At 41.8% G+C, this 19317-nt stretch overlaps 1 protein-coding gene across 1 annotated transcript; it reads left to right on the top strand.

The window, feature by feature from the left end:
• Positions 1-5047: 5047 nt before the first annotated feature.
• Positions 5048-17409, top strand: LOC306743540 (protein NLRC3-like). The gene is given in 10 exon segments (XM_079226061.1): positions 5048-5103; positions 6650-6757; positions 6971-7049; positions 7202-7430; positions 7594-9382; positions 9476-9649; positions 14538-14711; positions 16445-16491; positions 16649-17199; positions 17203-17409. Coding segments are annotated over 10 exon segments (3237 nt in total). The 5' UTR covers positions 5048-5062; the 3' UTR covers positions 17248-17409.
• Positions 17410-19317: the final 1908 nt, after the last annotated feature.

Below are 19317 nucleotides of genomic sequence, written 5' to 3'. Positions count from 1 at the left end.
CAAATATAAGCAGGCTGGAAAACCCTCTGGAGTACTGGGAGAGGCAAAAATTCCTCTATCAAAATGTACATAGACTTGCTCTTGCGTTTTTGTGCACGCCAGCATCTTCTGTACCCTGTGAAAGGGTGTTTTCAAAGGAATCGTTTAAAACCAAAAACTGTTGAGAAACTGTTATTTCTGAATACAAATTAATAAAATGTCCCCTGTCCTGTACATCACTGTCCAAGTTACACAAGCATATTCAGTCCCCTCTTCCTAGTTCCACAAGCACTTTCACTGTCCTCTGCCTGCTTAAGCCCATGCCATTTTCCTAAAGTGACATAATAACATTACACAACCTGCCATATCATATGATACTAGCATTTTGGGAAAACTTACACACAGAATATATTCAAAAAATATGTTATTATGCACATGTGATAATTTATGTACAGAAATTATTTGGTCATACATTTTTGTAATTCATAGTCATTCCCAACAGCCATAACAGACTCAAAAATGCAATGCATCACATTATGTGGTTCAGATACAGCTGCCTGTGATTATACACTTGGCCAGTAGGTGGTTTCGTGTGCACATGAAGCTTCGAGAAATGAACCCTTTCTCGAACCAATTGGCTGAAGTGGTTCGATGCCTCATGAGGCTTCATCTCACCATCACTAGCGTTCAGCCTTCCAATGTCCCTGCCCTCACAGTGATGACATCGCTCACTAGCCTCAAGCTGCAGCTCACCACGCCGACCACAACAACCACACATGTCTCTCTGCTCCGTTCCCCTCTTGGCTTTTGTTGACCTCCCAGACCAGGAGATCAGGATCAGGTGAGTCTCGTCCCACACCTGATCTCAATGCCCTCCTGACGAGTGGGCGGAGCCTTCTTGCTGGAATGTAGATGCCATCCACCACACCTCCCCTCAGGCCCCTACAATATATACACACATTATATCTACATGTATATACACACATACACACGTATGGCTAGCATGCAGACGTTTAGCAGCTGTAATGTTGCCTTTGTTTACGTCGTGCCGACTGCAGACTCAACACATTCTTTGGTTGATGGTAAAGTTTGTATTTGTTGTTCCGTTACTTCTGAACTCTGAGCTTAAAGGAAATTGCGCTCTTCGTAAACCTGGGTGTTGTTATTGTGTTTTGGGGATTTTGGGGAATCGGAACCAAATCAATTTAGAGAGCGAGCGACATCACCAGAAGTCAAACTATAATAATAATAACCAGATGTGCAGTAATTTCCATTGAGCTGCAGCTGTGATGAACTCTGCTTCCTGCTGACTCGGGGCTCTATATATTAGACACGTTTGGTGATCAGTTTAACGGAGGGAAAGGTTAGGATTCATAACTTAAGATTTGAATTGAACTTTTACTTTGAACTACAGAGGTGTCTTATTACTTTTGACCGCATTGATTGCATTTATATGTGTATCTACATATATAACTGTGTATATATATATAATACATATTTATAAACATATTGTATATAGAATTATATGTGTATCTATATAAATATATAACTGTGTATATATATAAAATACACATTTATAAACATATTATATATATATATATATATATATATATATATATATATATATATATATATATATACAATTATATGTGTATCTATATACATATATAACTGTGTGTGTATATATATATATATATATATATATATATATATATATATATATATATATATATATATATATATATATATATATAATGAGTTCTCTCTCATTGAGTCTCTTCCATAAAGGTTCATGTCTGAATGAAGCTGTGAGCTCATGTAAAAGTCTCCTCTGTCTGAATGAGTGATGTCATCACTTTAACAAACACATGCAGACAGCAATGGTTCATATTGATGTTTAAATGCAGCAGAACACTGATGGGTCTGACCTCTAGCAGCTGGACCACATGAAACCTTCCTGCTGGCTTCATTCACACCTGTGGAGGTGAAGTCATGTCCTCTGTTCAAGCCCAACACAGTGTGGAGGGTTGATGTTCAGGGAGGAGGAGCTTCATGTTCTCCGCTTGGTTCCAGTGGGTCAGAGGAAGCAGGAAGAAGCTGAGGGTTAATCTTTAACATGATCATAAAGTCATGACACATGATCAGCTCTCTGGACTGAGTGCTGCAGGTTCACACTGGTTCATCACAGTGGTGGAGTGGGACAGCAGCCTGAAGACACGCAGGACTGGTGAAGAAGAGGAGGAAGAGGAGTTAATCCTGGAAACTCTTCTTCCACACAGATCTGGTCCACACAGCAGAGGGTTGAAGTCCAGGAGGAGAAAGTGAGTAAGTGGCCCTTGAATTCCGTTAGAACAATTGTTACTCGACACTAATCAGACATTTATTGTTATCAAAGAAGTTGCAGAGCCAGAGACACAACGTGTTACTTTACTAATTTCATAACCAAGTCTGCTCCCTGAATCCTGAACCTTCCTCCCCTCATCATAGATATGTTTTGAGCCATTTTTCAGCTACACCTTGAATAAGGAAGGTAGCACCTAGTAGCACTTAGATGTCTCTTACTGATAGCACTTTGTAGTTTAACTATTGAAGAAATTGTACTTTCTTGATTCTTGTTGTTCTGACTTTGTCCTCATGGTGAATCACTTATTGTAAGTCTCTCTGGATAAAAGCATCAGCTACATGACATGTAATGTACTCATGACCAAAGAGCTGCTCTTTGCCTCCCGTCTGTCTGTCTCCATCAGGCTGCAGGTGAACCTGTCTGTCTCCATCAGGCTGCAGGTGAACCTGTCTGTCTCCATCAGGCTGCAGGTGAACCTGTCTGTCTCCATCAGGCTGCAGGTGAACCTGTCTGTCTCCATCAGGCTGCAGGTGAACCTGTCTGTCTCCATCAGGCTGCAGGTGAACCTGTCTGTCTCCATCAGGCTGCAGGTGATCACCAACATGAACAGGTATCACTCAACACTTTTTTCCTTCAGCGTATTCACTCTGACTGACTTCATGTTGACTGTTTCTCTGCTCGTTCACTTGAACCTTGACTCTTAATAAACCTATAAATCTATAAAACACATTCAGTCGTTAGATTGAGTTCTGATACTGGACTAAAGTCTGGACTTTGGTACTTCAGGGGTTTTATGAAGCTCATATTTCATGTTTATTGAGGCCTCTGCTGGTCAAAGTGCTCTCAGAGATCAAATATCTGCTCTGTTAATTAATAACTTCATCTATGAAGCAAGAATCAATGTATGCCACGTAGTCTGGGACCAGCTCCACATATCTGGGGACCAGGGGCGTTTCTAGGATTCAAGGAAAGGGGGGGCTTAGCCCCTAGAGAACCGGCATGTAGAACCGCAGCAATTTCTTTTGGGGCCCATTTGGGGCCCCGGATATTCATTGTTTCAGACAGTTCATAGATGGTTCAATCAGAAAGAGAGTGATTTTGTTCTGTAGTTTTGCATTCATTCAGTATATGATAACAGAAGAGACAGAATTTTAGGGTCATAGTGAACACAAATATGAACTTTTCTCAAATAACGAGAGAGAAATACTTTTCCTGCTTGTAGACGGATAAACTAGCTTTCATATCCACGTCACTCCCAAATCCAATGGATGGAGAATGGACCTGACAGCGTTAACTTTTGAGTTGTTTCCTTGTTTTATTTTGAGCAGAAGGGGATAATATTTTGATCAACATTTACATCTATTTTGTTGTCTGTGTAGTTTTTACAAACCAGTGATATTTTATGCTCATTTGGGCACTATCACTGAGATAAAGATGAACTAGTTCAGTGTCTAATATAACATTCAATAGTAATAAAAAACATGAATAACAAAAATAAAAAATAAACACATTTCAAGTACATCTTAATTATCGAATGATAAATATTGTATGATGGTACTCCTTGGTGTAGTTTACTATGAGATAAACTCCTTGGTTGATGAGAGACGTTACTTGGGTAGTGAGAAAGCCAGTGCAGCAGCCTCCCCAAGGTCCTAGTGCCCTAAGGTTAAATATGATGATAGGCTATTGGATTGTAATTTTAAGGGGAGAAAACATACAAACCAGAACACACGCACATATGTAGCATGTTAGAGTTATAAATAATTTGTCCATGTGATAAACAATAGTTTAATTTAATGACATCATTTTTTTAATTTTATTAACATTCAGGGCTAATTAAAAAACATCCGGGGCTTTAGCCTAGGGACGCCACTGCTGGGGACCAGCTCCACATATCTGGGGACCAGCTCCACATATCTGGGGACCAGCTCCACATATCTGGGGACCAGCTCCACATATCTGGAGACCAGCTCCACATATCTGGGGACCGGCTCCTGATCAAAACAGTGTATCTGCATTGTGATATGGCATAATCCAGATTGCATAATTAAATACAATACAATGGTGATTGCATAATGTACAGGTGAATCATTACTTTATATACCTGCTGTATCATATTTGATATCTATGTTTTCAAAACGATTGTACTATGAAATAAGGAAGGAAACATGAAGTAATTATAGGTTGCTTCAATACTGCAGCTACTGAGCTCCCCCTGGTGGTCAGTGAGGGTTACAGCTGGTCTCAGAGTTCCTGTCAGTCAGCAGAGTTCATGTTCAGCTGAGGTTAATTAAGCCTAATTACTTTCTTTAACTGTTTTGTTGTATAGCTTCCTTGGTGCAGTGTGAACCTTGTTGATTAAATGTCATCAGTTCAAATCCCTTCTGTCCAAGAAGATGCTACGTGTCACATAATTACAGCTTCTTTAATCATAATATTCAGATCCTCAGCACTCACACACATTTTCAGGAAATCTATGTCAAATATAACGTTTCTGTATTGATCCTTTTCTTGTTGATAGCTGATAGTTTTTACCAACAGCTGCTCTGGCTGAAGATTAAAAACAGAATTCCTCTCCCTGCTGGTCTTCTTCTCTGTTGTAGGACCCATCAGAGACCAAAGTCCCCTGGACCTGAACCTGAACCAGGACCTGGACCTGGACCTGAACCTGAACCTGAACCTGGACCAGGACCTGAACCCAGCTGTGTGTCCATGAAGAGTGATCGGTCTAAAGGTGCTATGATTGAATTCAAAGATGGACGCCGTTCTTCTGACCCAGAGTAAGTTCTTTAAACAGATGACTAAATGTTCTGATTCTCAGTCATGAAACACAGAATTGGTCGTGCATCATTTACAGTGTTGTTTTCATGATGATCAATCATGACAGAACTCAATATATTTAACTAACTGCTCAGTAGGTTCTGTATGAATCATAAACAATAAACAGTCTCTGGTGCAAACACAATGTGAGTTTATTCCTCCACAGACCAGGAGAGGTCAGAGTTTCAGAAAGCTGCAGAGTTCTGGGGACTCGGTACAGAATTTCAGGGACTACCTGTTGTGGTTTGTGGAGAAGTTTCAGAAGACTATGGGCACATATAATTGTGTGTTTATAAATATAAATATACATAATTGTATATATGTATTTATATTTACATAAATAATTGCAAATAATTTGGTCAAAAGTAAAAAGACACCGCTGTAGTTCAAGGTTAAAGTTAAATAAAGTATTAAGTTATAAAACATAACCTTTCCCTCAGTCCAACTGATGTAACGTTACCTGTGAACAAATTATAAACTCTGAGAACAAAGACTGAATTATATCTCATGCTTAATCGCTATGGACACATCGGAGTCAGCGGATCATTTCAAAAAGTCCTGCCGAGATGAGGCTGCTCTCGGTGGGCAGCAGAGCGCTGACTGCCTGGTCCCGTGAGCAGGACCTCAAATCTCCGAAATCGTCTCCGTATATTTTTAAGTAGGCTGAATCTTGACAAACCGACCACAGATTTGATGCTTAAACAACTAACTTCTCACCTGAAAACATCCTAAAATTACATTCTGTGACTCAAAAACACAGCATTCAGAACATTCTCATCCGCCACTGTTCCCTGTCGCTGGTGCGAAATGCATTCTGGGATATTGGCTGTCCCAAGTACGCACAAGTCACCTCTGATGCATCTTGGGTAAAATGAGCAGAGCAAGCCACATCCGGGCGTTTGGTTTGGGGACTAGCTGCAGGGTTCTGGGTCTACATTCAGAGTTAATAAGCTATGCAGACATGTGTCAGAAGTCTGCAGGCAGAGTGCAGTTTGATGAGGAGTCAGTGGTTTTAAAGAGTTGTCTGTTGGAGGGTTGTCCTCATGAATCCTAGTTGTTTTTGGGAACTAGGCTTTTTTGTTGGGACTTCCTAAGATTTGAACTGTTTAGACACATTCAACCATCGGTGGTTGAGCTTTGGGTTTCATATTGTCCTCTGACTGTATAATCACTGGTGAACTTTAAATGACTGTGTTCTTTGTGTTGTTTAATGTCTGCTGGTTATCTTTGGAAGATCCTAAATATAAGTGTCTCCACCGCTCAGAGACAAACTTCTACAAGATTTGACTCCAGTAGTTTTAGTTATTGTGTCTCATTGTAGCGAGTTGGTTGAATAAGAAAACAACAAGTCACAATCAAGAAGCTGTGTCTTCTTTACCATTAACTACAAGTTTTGATGAAAAATTACATACATTTTACTGTCCAATAAAACCAGTGGAAGCAGAAAAATGAATCTTGTATGTTCAGAAATCCTTTATGTTCAGTAATTCTCAGTGTTTCTATCAGTTCACAGAGAGAAAAGTCTCCTGAACCCAGCTGTGTGTCCATGAAGAGTGATCGGTCTAAAGGTGGTTGGATTTACTTCAAAGATGGACGCCGTTCTTATGACCCAGAGTGAGTTCTTAAAACAGATGAAACAGATGACTAACTGTCACACAGATGGTCGTCCTTCATCTCCAGTCTTCAGCATCTGGTTTATGAAATGATTAATCATGACAGAACACAACATCTTTAACTTATTGTTGTATTTGTGTTTTAATATCATGAACAATAAACAGTCTGTGGAGCAAACACAATGTGAGCTGATTGTTCATGACTCCTCCACAGAGAGGACCAGGAGAGCTCAGAGGTTCCCAGAGGTCCGTCTGCCCAGCAGCATCAAACACACCTGGACTCCATATTTATGGTCTGTACATGTGCAACTACTTTTACATCTATTCTGTTCACATCATCTCCATGCTGCACTCTTTAGACCAGTGGGTTGTCAGTCTGTCCAACATGGATCTGATGTTTGCTTCCATGGTTTTAGTTTGTCATTCATATAATATTCTGTTCCAGCTGCTGGAGGAGAACATCCTCACTTTTGTGAAGGACGAGCTGAAGAAGATCCAGAAGGTTGTGAGTTCAGATTACCCAGAATGCTTAGAGATTCAGAGTGAGGATGAGGAGGTATTGGATGGTGAGGATGAAGAGCAGAGGAGGAGGAGCAGAGAAGCCTTTCAGAAGATCTCACTGCACTTCCTGAGGAGCATGAAGCAGGAGGAGCTGGCTGACTGTCTGCAGAGCAGTAAGAGGATTTCTCTAAAGATTCAACATGCTGGATAAATGGGACGTTTACTAATGTCTCAAGAGATGGACCAGAATATATTCATAGACTCATTCTTTGAGGAAATGACATGTTGAAATCTATTCTTTGACTCATTGATGTTCTTTGTTGTGTGTTCATTCAGGACTTCCTGCTGGAGTTTGTCAGCGTAAACTCAAATCTAACCTGAAGAAGAAGTTCCAGTGTGTGTTTGAGGGGATCGCTAAAGCAGGAAACCCAACCCTTCTGAACCAGATCTACACAGAGCTCTACATCACAGAGGGAGGGACTGCAGAGGTCAATGATGAACATGAGGTCAGACAGATTGAAGCAGCATCCAGGAAACCACACAGACCAGAAACCACCATCAGACAAGAAGACTTCTTTAAAGCCTCACCTGGAGGAGAGGAACCAATCAGAACAGTGATGACAAAGGGAGTGGCTGGCATCGGGAAAACAGTCTTAACACAGAAGTTCACTCTGGACTGGGCTGAAGACAAAGCCAACCAGGACATCCAGTTCACGTTTCCATTCACGTTCAGAGAGCTGAATGTGCTGAAAGAGAAGAAGTTCAGCTTGGTGGAACTTGTTCATCACTTCTTCACTGAAACCAAAGAAGCAGGAATCTGCAGGTTTGAAGAGTTCCCGGTTGTGTTCATCTTTGACGGTCTGGATGAGTGTCGACTTCCTCTGGACTTCCACAACAATGAGGTCCTGACTGACGTCAAAGAGTCCACCTCAGTGGATGTGCTGCTGACAAACCTCATCAGGGGGAAACTGCTTCCCTCTGCTCGCCTCTGGATAACCACACGACCTGCAGCAGCCAATCAGATCCCTCCTCACTGTGTTGGCTTGGTGACAGAGGTCAGAGGGTTCACTGACCCACAGAAGGAGGACTACTTCAGGAAGAGGTTCAGAGATGAGGAGCAGGCCAGCAGGATCATCCCCCACATCAAGACCTCACAAAGTCTCCACATCATGTGCCACATCCCAGTCTTCTGCTGGATCACTGCTACAGTTCTGGAGGTCGTGTTGAAGACCACAGAGGGAGGACAGCTGCCCAAGACCCTGACTGAGATGTACATCCACTTCCTGGTGGTTCAGTCCAAAGTGAAGAAGGTCAAGTATGATGGAGGAGCTGAGACAGATCCACACTGGAGTCCAGAGAGCAGGAAGATGACTGAGTCTCTGGGAAAACTGGCTTTTGATCAGCTGCAGAAAGGGAACCTGATCTTCTATGAATCCGACCTGACAGAGTGTGGCATCGATATCAGAGCAGCCTCAGTGTACTCAGGAGTGTTCACACAGATCTTTAGAGAGGAGAGAGGACTGTACCAGGACAAGGTGTTCTGCTTTGTCCATCTGAGTGTTCAGGAGTTTCTGGCTGCTCTTCATGTCCATCTGACCTTCATCAACTCTGGTGTCAACCTGCTGGCAGAAGAACAAACAACCTCCCTGTTGTCAAAACCTGAACCAAGACATCTCTACCAGAGTGCTGTGGACAAGGCCTTCCAGAGTCCTAATGGACACCTGGACTTGTTCCTCCGCTTCCTCCTGGGTCTTTCACTGGAGACCAATCAGACTCTCCTACGAGGTCTGCTGACACAGACAGGAAGTAGCTCACGGACCAATCAGAGAACAGTTGAATACATCAAGGAGAAGATCAATGAGGATGTGTCTCCAGAGAAAAGCATCAATCTGTTCCACTGTCTGAATGAACTGAATGATGGTTCTCTAGTGGAGGAGATCCAACAGTCCCTGAGTTCAGGACGTCTCTCCACAGATAAACTGTCTCCTGCTCAGTGGTCAGCTCTGGTCTTCATCTTACTGTCATCAGGAAAAGATCTGGAGGTGTTTGACCTGAAGAAATACTCTGCTTCAGAGGAGGCTCTTTTGAGGCTGCTGCCAGTGGTCAAAGCCTCCAACAAAGCTCTGTAAGTACAGAGAGAGTTAGATTCATAGATCATAACTTAATACGCTGCTATCTTTTCCACGTATTATTGTTTTCTTCCTCCTTGTCTCTTCAGACTGAGTGGCTGTAACCTCTCAGAGAGAAGCTGTGAAGCTCTGTCCTCAGTCCTCAGCTCCCAGTCCTCTAGTCTGAGAGAGCTGGACCTGAGTAACAACAACCTGCAGGATTCAGGAGTGAAGCTGCTGTGTGCTGGACTGGAGAGCCCACACTGGAAACTGGAGATTCTCAGGTCAGATCAAGTTAGTTTGTCTTCAATGATATAAATGTGTCTCTAAACTATCAGGTCCATTTAGTGTGAACAGACTCTCTCTTTCTGAATCTATGAATTTGTTCATCAGGAGGTCAGATTTCATGAACCACTTAGAGCAGGGCTCAGCAACCTTTCCTATCCAAAGAGCCATTTTACCCTTTTTTTCTCCCAAAAATGTGTCTTATAAATTTGTATATATAGTCATATTATAAATACAAAAACTATAGTTTGTTGTATTCATGAAATTATAGAACAAGAATGAAGACAATTCTTGAGATTGTATTGCTATTTTACCTGTTTTAACTATCAAACTCTTATGAAGTCGGCTACATTGAGATCAATTATGATGACAACGATGTGGACCTTGAGTCCTATCAATATGTGTGGCTAATGTGGTAGAGCAGGGGTGGCCAACCAGTCAGAGACTAAGAGCCACATGTTTTACTGTGTTACCGAAAAGAGTCACATCATACACATGAACATCACCCCATCCCTTCCTCACACACACACACACACACACACACACACACACACACACACACACACACACACACACACACACACACACAGACCTCTGCTCAGCCAGATTTAGTGTAAATGTCACACACCAACATGATGATGACAGAAATTGACTCCTACAGTACTAAGACCACAGGCCAGTCATTCTCAACACACACACAAACTCTCAGTTCAACCAAGTCCACAAACAAAAACATAATAATTTACAATAGCGTTTTTCTTTTACTATGCATGTTGCTTAGTGGGACTTCTGGCATTCCTTGCCTTGAACAATCCTCTTCAAATCTGGCTTGTATTCCGTTGTTGCCACTCGAAGCAATTCTTCCACATGGGTGTCAGTCAGAACAGATGGATGCTTTGATTTCACGTGTTTCAGGGTAGAAAACAGACTCGCAGACGTATGTTGACCCAAACATTGACAGTATCTTAAGTAGGGATGGGTATCGTTTGGGTTTTTTCCGATACCGGTGCTAAACCGATACTTTTAAAACGATACCGGTGCCTGAACGGTGCCTGAACCGATACTTTTTTATTGCTAAGGCAATTTTTTTTCTTCAAATTGAACAATATTATTAACTGTTTAAAGTATACTATAGATATAAATAAATAAGTACATACAAAACACACTTCAAACTACAGCTTCAAACCTTTTAAATTCAAACTATAAAAATATATATATTTAAAAAAGAACAGACACAAGCATCATGGCCTGATGGGACCGTGTGCAACAGAACTCAGACTCTGTTGGATCCTAAAACTGCTGCTTTATGGACTACACGTCACCATTAATATCAACTGGAGAGATTTGTTCCATCAAGCCGAGGACGGACGTTCAAAAGCTCGTGTCTGCAGCGATCTCTGTGTGCGCGCACTGTGTGTGTGAGCGCTGGAAGCCCCGCCCCTCGAGCCCCGCCTCCTCGAGCCCCGCTCTGCATGCAGGCAGACAGAGAGCAGAGCAGCAGTGTGCTCTATCCGCTATTTTAATAATCGTTTTTAACGTGCGGGCACCGCGCTACCTTTTTAGTATCTATATACTGTGCAACTTTACAGAGTAGTGTAAAAAAAAAAGTATTTAAATTGGCTCAGGCACCGGAAGGAAGCACCGAAATCTGCGTTGCTTTTCGGTCCGGTAGGTACCGGACGTGTTGGTTCTCGGTACCCGACCCTAATCTTAAGCGCAGCTTAATTCATTTTCCCAAGGGGCCGCAGGAGAAATTTGGACCGTTGTGGAGCGCCGAACCAATAGGCTGAACTTAATTCAATTAACTCAATATGAATGTTATAGCTTGATTAAAAAACTGTAAATTATATGATTTTGAGCTGCTAATGGTGAGAATACATGTTACAATAAGGCTATGAAAAAATGTAAAAAATGTAATTACATTTTTTATGATTCTTTTTAAACCTTAGCTTAAATATGTACAGTATGTTAAAGACCAGCAATTTATTAACTTTATACAAAAGCAATCAGTGCTTTTGATGTTTTCCAGTTCAGTTCAGTTGTTCTTTCTCAGTGAGAAAAGTCCAGTCTGTGTTGCTTAAAAAAGTGCACTGAAGTCTGGTTGAATGAGGTGGAGATGAAGGACAGCTGGCAGAGAGAGAGGATCTGATCTGTTGACCTTCATCACTAGAATGTTTGTTCTCATGTAGGTAGATCCAAAGAGAACCAACATCTTCTGAGCATCTTTCCTCATGTGTTCTCCTCTTTAAGAGAAGAGTGAAGATCCAGAAGTGATCCTGACTTAAAGTGCTCTGCATAGTGGATCAGACCGCAGATCAGATCCGCGGCGGCTTTGCGCGATTAATGTTCAATCTGGAGGCGGAGGCTGCAGCGCGAGGCTCCTGTGAGACTGACCGCCTGTGAGAGCTCTGGACCGGCATAGCGGAACAGAAACTGCAGAACAAGACGCTTTCACTTCAGTCGTCAAGTTGGCAACACTGCTCGTCGTGAGGCTGCGTAAGCGCGCACGCACACATCAATAAACCGCCTTCAAAGTGAAAGCAGTGCCGTTTGTATTGCATTCATGGCGTGCATCTTATTTATTTTTCATTTTTGATTGACCTCACGCGGGCCAGACTGGGAGAGCCCGCGGGCCGTAAGATGCCCAGGTCTGGTCTGAAGTGTTTGCAAAATCAATGAAAAGATTTTAAAAGAAAAAAAACACAAACACAAACTTTGATATGAACGTAAGAGCCGCATGAAACCAGGCAAAGAGCCGCGGGTTGGCCAGGCCTGTGGTAGAGTGTTGGTCCTAGAACTGCAAGGTATCAGGTTCAATCCCCACTGGAGGTTTACATTTTAAAACGCATATATTTTGCTTTGTTTCCACTGAGCGTCCTCACTGCGCCGGACTTTTTTACTAGCGGACGCCTCAGTGTCTCATGAGCTGCCACAGAACCAGCAGCAGTGGTGGAGTTTGGAGACGTGATCCACTTCCTGAAAGTAGATCTACTTCACTCAGTTTGCTGCAGCAGTTGAGGAATCGTTCTTCTGCAGCTTGATAGCTTGTTCTGGAAGAGTCTTTCAACAATAAATGTTTTGTTTGCTAATTTCTCGTCACAAATCAAACATATCAGCATCGTTGGCAGTGAAAGCAAATTAATACGCCCACGAATTCAACTCTCTTTTTTCTCTGTGACTTTTATGTATTTATTTTTATCCGTTGATAGTTTAACGAGGGCGGGGCTCTGGAAATCACGAGTAGCCAGCTGCAGGGAGATCGGTGAGATCGGTGTGAACATTTTTTTTGAACATTTTTTTGAACATTTTTGTTGAACAACCACAACATCGGTGTAAACATTTTTTTATTTCCATTGACCCAATATCACCTCAAACTCCAAGATAAGAGGAGTTCCCTTTGATTTTCCGCTTGGCAAAAAAATAAAATTAAAAAAAAAGTTATTATTATTTTATTCCTTCCCAAAGCCTCCGGAGCTAAAGATCCGCGGGTTACCGACCCCTGACTTAGAGGAACTCGTCTCAGAGACTAAACTAGAGAACCTTGTAGAACAGACACATTTGATCCACAGTGGATTAATAAAGGATGGTGACGTGTGAAACATAATTTTCTTTCATAATGAAACATCACAGGGTCGTCTTGTTGTTCCTCTCATATATGCTTTAAGATAATATATATTTGATCGAAGTAATGAATGAGAAGGAGAAATGCAGGAAAAGAGACTGAAAACTTGAATGTGTCTCTACATTCATGTCGATGCTCTGTTTTACTGTTGTTTATATCTTTTATGCTTATCTTTTACCCTGTATTATTTTATTGTATTTGAAAGGTGACCTTGGGTGCCTTGAAAGGCGCCTCCAAATTTAATGTATTATTATTATTATTACAGTGACGATCTGTTGAGAGTTTAATGGTTGTTTATTTCTGATTGAGAACGTAACAAACAGAATATCAAGTTTAATTTCTTGTGTAGCCCCCTCTCTAATTGCTGTTCTAAGCAGGGGCCTCATACCATACCCCTGTTGCACGGGAGGTGCAGTGGAGAGGGTCTACTCCAAATATCGCGATACTGTTAGTGTGAGCTCAAACTCCCATGCATTTATACACATATACCTGTAACCTTGGTTAGTACCCCTTATTTCTTTAAGTAAAAATAACATTAGGTTAACACATGAATGTCGTACACACACATTGAATGCAACACCATCGACATTTAATCTGACCACAAACAACAACCCACGTTGTGTAACAAGAACACCCAAAGAGTATCTAGTAGTCCATGCTAGGGAACCCTATGTTGGTGCGCTTGTTGGAGCTCATGTCAATCCTCCACACTAAGTGGCGGATTGACTCTCAGGTCAGATCAAGTTAATTTGTCTTCAATGATCAAATGTGTCAATAATATAAAGTTATAAATAAAGTTTAATTTCTCTTTCTCGCACTTTGTTTTCTCTCTCTCTCTCTCTCTCTGTCTCTCTCTCGTCGGGAAAAGAACAGAAAACCCAAACTGTGTTTTTAACTCTAATAATCAACATTAAATATTTACCCCTCATCCTGATATTAATACTTCAGTACTTCCTGTTTCCAGTAGAGAACACTGAACTGAATTATTTTATCTTGTTTAGATTAAAAAAGCAAGAGTTTTATCCACTTTCACTGAACACATCATATTTGTTCTTTCTGATTCTACTTTAGTCCAGACTCATTATCAAAGAGGATTTCATTTTGACATGAATATTATTACACACTGGAGACTGGAGACTCTCAGGTCAGGATGTAAACATGTAAAACTAGTTGACACTCAGATCCTGATTTACATTCATGGATAAACTCGTATCCTCCTCCAGATTGTCTTAAGATGTGACGTGTGTTGTGTTGTGTGTTTGCAGGCTGTCAGGCTGTCTGATCTCAGAGGAAGGCTGTGCTTCTCTGGCCTCAGCTCTGAGCTCCAACCCCTCCCATCTGAGAGAGCTGGACCTGAGCTACAATCATCTAGGAGACGCAGGAGTGAAGCTGCTGTCTGCTGGACTGGAGGATCCACTCTGGAGACTGGAGACTCTCAGGTATGAAGAGGCTGCAGCCACAGAGCATCAGTCTGATAGAGGAGGTAGAGCTGGAAACCTGTTCTCTGTCACACTGTCAGCCTGGTTAATATGACCCTGACACACCAAGCTGACCTCAAACTACCAGAGACTCATCTAACTGTTTGTGTCCCACACGATGTTGCACGGTGTATCGATACTAAAAGGTACCGCGGTACCCGTACGTTAAAAACAATGTGACTTTGCATATCTTTAGTATCGATGCTTCATTAAAATAGTGTGCGATCAGAGCGCACTCACTGCTCTGCTCTCTGTCATGCTGCCTGCATGCATTGACTGCAAGGGGGCGGAGCTTAAGGAGACAGGTCTTAAGGAGGCGGGGCTTAATGAGGCTTAATGAGGCTTAAGGAGGCAGGGCTTAAGGAGGCGGGGCTTAATGAGGCTTAAGGAGACAGGTCTTTAGGAGGCGGGGCTTAATGAGGCTTAAGGAGGCAGGGCTTAAGGAGGCGGGGCTTAATGAGGCTTAATGAGGCTTAAGGAGACAGGTGTTAAGGAGGCGGGGCTTAATGAGGCTTAAGGAGGCTGCCCAGCGCTCACACAGCGAGTGATCAGGGGAGACATGATGGCCTCAATGCAGGAGCTCTTGCCGACTGTCCTCGGCTTGTTGGAACAAAAGATGAAGAAGTGAAATGTGAAAGTACTTTGGCTCCATTACAGACTGAAGGAAAGCCCACTGACACACAGAGACCCGTCTAACAGACCAAGGGAGGACACGTCAAACATGGCAGAGCTCCTTTCAGACAGACACCAGACAACAGGCTACATAGCCGTGTAGAATCAATGCTGTGATGGCACCATGTAGTGTTCATTAATATCTTGCTGGAGGCTAATACTAATAATATGGCATTTGTTAAGTGTTCAAAAAGCTGATAAAAGCTGGTTAAAAGGGAACCAGACAGATGTTTGATTTATTACTTTTCAGTCTCCAGTGTGTGTTTCCCTTTAGTCCAGACATTACTGTGAAAAGACAAAGAAACAATCTGTTTAAACCTTCTTGATGAATCATCACAATAGGAATGTGTTGCTGTTTAAAGGAGTTCAGCTCCACCTGGTTTTGGTTTGTTTTGCACTGAGAGACAGTTCTCTGGCTGATAGAGTGGACTTGTTGAAGCTACAGGTGACAGTCGGCCACAGACGCTCAGCTGGTGAACATAGTGGAGCATTTAGCAGCTAAAGAGACAGATGTTTCCCTCAGGAGGTGGAGACCAAACACAGAGCTAAGAGAGAGAATAGTGGACTTCCATTCATCAGGTGACACAAACACAAAGAGTCCTGATGAGTCATCATGTTGATGTGGAACTGCTGGATGTGGAAGCAGCTGGTTGATATCATGTCAGACACAACTACTTCATAAGCTGATAATGTGTCAGATGTTGTGTTTACAGCTTGTTTTCACTGAACCACAAACAGACAAAGAATCAACTGATGCAGGTTTAAACATCTGATTTACTGACTGACTGGTAGAGGAAACTGAGTCTGAACTGGAGGATGATTGTCAATACAATACTGATAATAATAAATCATGAATAAGTGAACGTGATGAGCTGTCGTCATCGGCCAATCAGAAGAAGCTCCATGAAGAATATGAGCTGATGAATAATAAGTGGTCCATGTGAACATGAATAACAAAGCTCTGTGATGAGAGTGATGTCATGTTCATGTGTTCATGCTGCTCTGACTCCTCCTCCTTTCAGGGTGGAGCCTGCTGGAGTCCGATGGGTCAGACCAGGTCTGAGGAAGTGTAAGTGTGCTTTGAGTTTGATTCATGAAAACATTCAACCGTCTTCAGACTGTGACATCACTCATTCACATCTCTGATGTCATCATCAAAGTGTCACTAGATGAACAGATGATAGATTCATAACTGCAGCTGTATTGTGTCTTGTTCTCTCCATCAGATTCCTGTGAACTCACACTCGACACAAACACAGTGAGCAGGAAACTCAAACTGTCTGACAACAACAGGAAGGTGACATGTGTGAAGGAGCATCAGTCATATCCTGATCATCCAGACAGGTTTGACTACTGGGAGCAGCTGCTGTGTAGAACTGGTCTGACTGGTCGCTGTTACTGGGAGGTCGAGTGGAGAGGAGCAGTTTCTATATCAGTGAGTTACAGAGGAATCAGAAGGAGAGGAGACAGTAGAGACTGTTGGTTTGGAGAGAATGATCAGTCCTGGAGTCTGTTGTGCTGTGGTGGTTACTCTGTCCGTCACAATAAGACAGAAACACCCATCTCCTCCTCCTCCTCCTCTGGTAGAGTAGCAGTGTATGTGGACTGTCCTGCTGGCTCTCTGTCCTTCTACAGAGTCTCCTCTGACACACTGATCCACCTCCACACCTTCAGCACCACATTCACTGAACCTCTTTATCCTGGGTTTGGGTTCAGGTTCAGGTCTAGGTTTGGGTTCTTTCCTGGTTCCTCAGTGTCTCTGTGTTCTCTGGAGGACTGAGAGTCTCCTCCTGGTAGAGAAACCTTCTCTCTGCTGTCCAGGTAGTTCAGCCTGTACAGGATCACACAGCTGATGTTAGTTAGCAGCAACCTGATCTCTCAGTGGTTGTAAACAGGTGCAGCAGGTGAGGGGTACCTGAGCTGGTCTGGACTCAGGGGGGTTGAGAGCTCTCTGGACTTGTGGTGTTGCAGATGGAGGTCTGAGAGCTGAGCGAGGTCCATGTAATGACCTGAAATGATCTGTTTCTGAGAGAAGAAACATGTGTATAAAACTCAACTTTGTTGTCTTGAAACATTTGTTTGTGTGAAGAAAAACCTCCGAATGTCAAACGAGAGTCTTTCTGGATCAGATTCAGCTTCTGTGGAGAAATAATCACAACTTGTAAAGAGCTGTTTTGATTTGAAGAAACTAAATTCATCATCTTTTGTTATTTTTTCATTAATTCTTTTTTTATTGTAAAAATAAAAAGACAATACATAGACATAACATCAAGAGGACGACAAAACCGTGAGATACAAGCCAGCAAAACATTATATATTCAGGGTATAGAAGTACGGTGTGTGTGTGTGTGTGTGTGTGTGTGTGTGTGTGTGTGTGTGTGTGTGTGTGTGTGTGTGTGTGTGTGTGTGTGTGTGTGTGTGTGTGTGTGTGTGTGTGTGTTTTATTATTTCATCTAAAAAAGGCACAAAGTATAGATGAGGGCAGATTCATATGTGTGTGTGTGTGCATGTACGTGGGTTTCAATTGGGTTTCAGGCTAAAAATGACAAACAAGTGAATATGAATAGAATGAGTCATGAAACAGTGAAGGATGACCAGGTGGAGTTCTGTTGTATTGTAAATGATGGAGGATGTTAGACTGTCCATTGAACTGTGTGATCATGAGGTTTCTCCAGTGTGTGATGTGTATGTTATTCCTTCATCTCCAGGTCATGAGGATAGTTTTCTTGGTGATAGTTGAGGCCACGAGGTCACCAGCGTTAGTTTGGCTGAGCTTTATTGTAGAAATGTCTCCTAGTAAACACAGGGATGATGGGACCAGGCCATTTTATCTTTTTCTTTTTTCATCTTTTCTTCTCTTCTTGCATTATCCGTTGTCGTAACCTTTAACCTTGTTATTGTCAAAACTAATAAAACTGGTTTGTATGTTGTACATTCCAACCAAAGTCCAGTGTTGCTGGTCTCTGAAGGCGTCTGGTCGTCTCCACACGGTGAGAGAGCTCTTCTCCTGCGATGGGCTGACAGGAGTGAATGATTGGTTCTCCTGAAGGTTCCAACCACACGGGGTTCCTCCTCCAGTGGTGGCCTCTACAACCTTTAAAAACCACCTATCTTTAGCCCTTTCCTCTAAATGTCATCCCCAAACTAAAAAGGGTGCATCTCTGCCACCACTAGGGCTGTTTGAATAATGTTGGTTATAATAAAAGGTACACATGTGAACATTTAGGTCAGATGTGTAAATATCAGTGGACTTCTTTGAACTTTGTTTTCAAACACATTTTTTTTGTATATTTCAAAATGTTTGCTCTAAATTTCCATTGAAACTATTTATTTAAAGCACATTTGATGAATACAGATTTAAAATATACCAAATATTTTGTGTATTTTAAGTAATATTTTAGTTTATTTAGTAAGTAAACTTATTCGTGCTATTATTTCAATATATTAATATTCTTTTGTATTGTGTTAAAAAGTATTAGTGAAAATGCACCGAAAGCACTTTTTTAAATTATATATTTTGGTATTTTGCCGTTTTAGTATATCTTATTTATGCTTATATTTCAGTACAATATGTGTACATTTCCTTGAGAAAAATGTAAATTATTATTATAAATACAAATATTATTTATAAAAAGACATTTAGTCACTGTTTCAACACAAACTAACATTTAACCAACAAACAACACAGAACAATAACTACAGTTGAAACTCTTCTTGTCGTTCAGAGCAGTGGAGGTAACCCTGCATATGGTTCCCCTACATACGTTCTCCTGGTTCTGCAGAACAGAACATGATGTGACAAATGCAGAATGTTTGACTCTCATGGGGCAAGTTTGTTGAAATATTCAGAGTGATTAATATTTAAGGAAAGACCTCTGCTGCCCTCTAGTGACCA

The sequence above is a fragment of the Taurulus bubalis genome, assembly GCF_910589615.1.
Source record: "Taurulus bubalis genome assembly, chromosome: 11".
Lineage (NCBI taxonomy): Eukaryota > Metazoa > Chordata > Actinopteri > Perciformes > Cottidae > Taurulus > Taurulus bubalis.
Note: the sequence above shows the minus strand (reverse complement) of the source record. Positions and strands in the feature narration are given on the sequence as shown.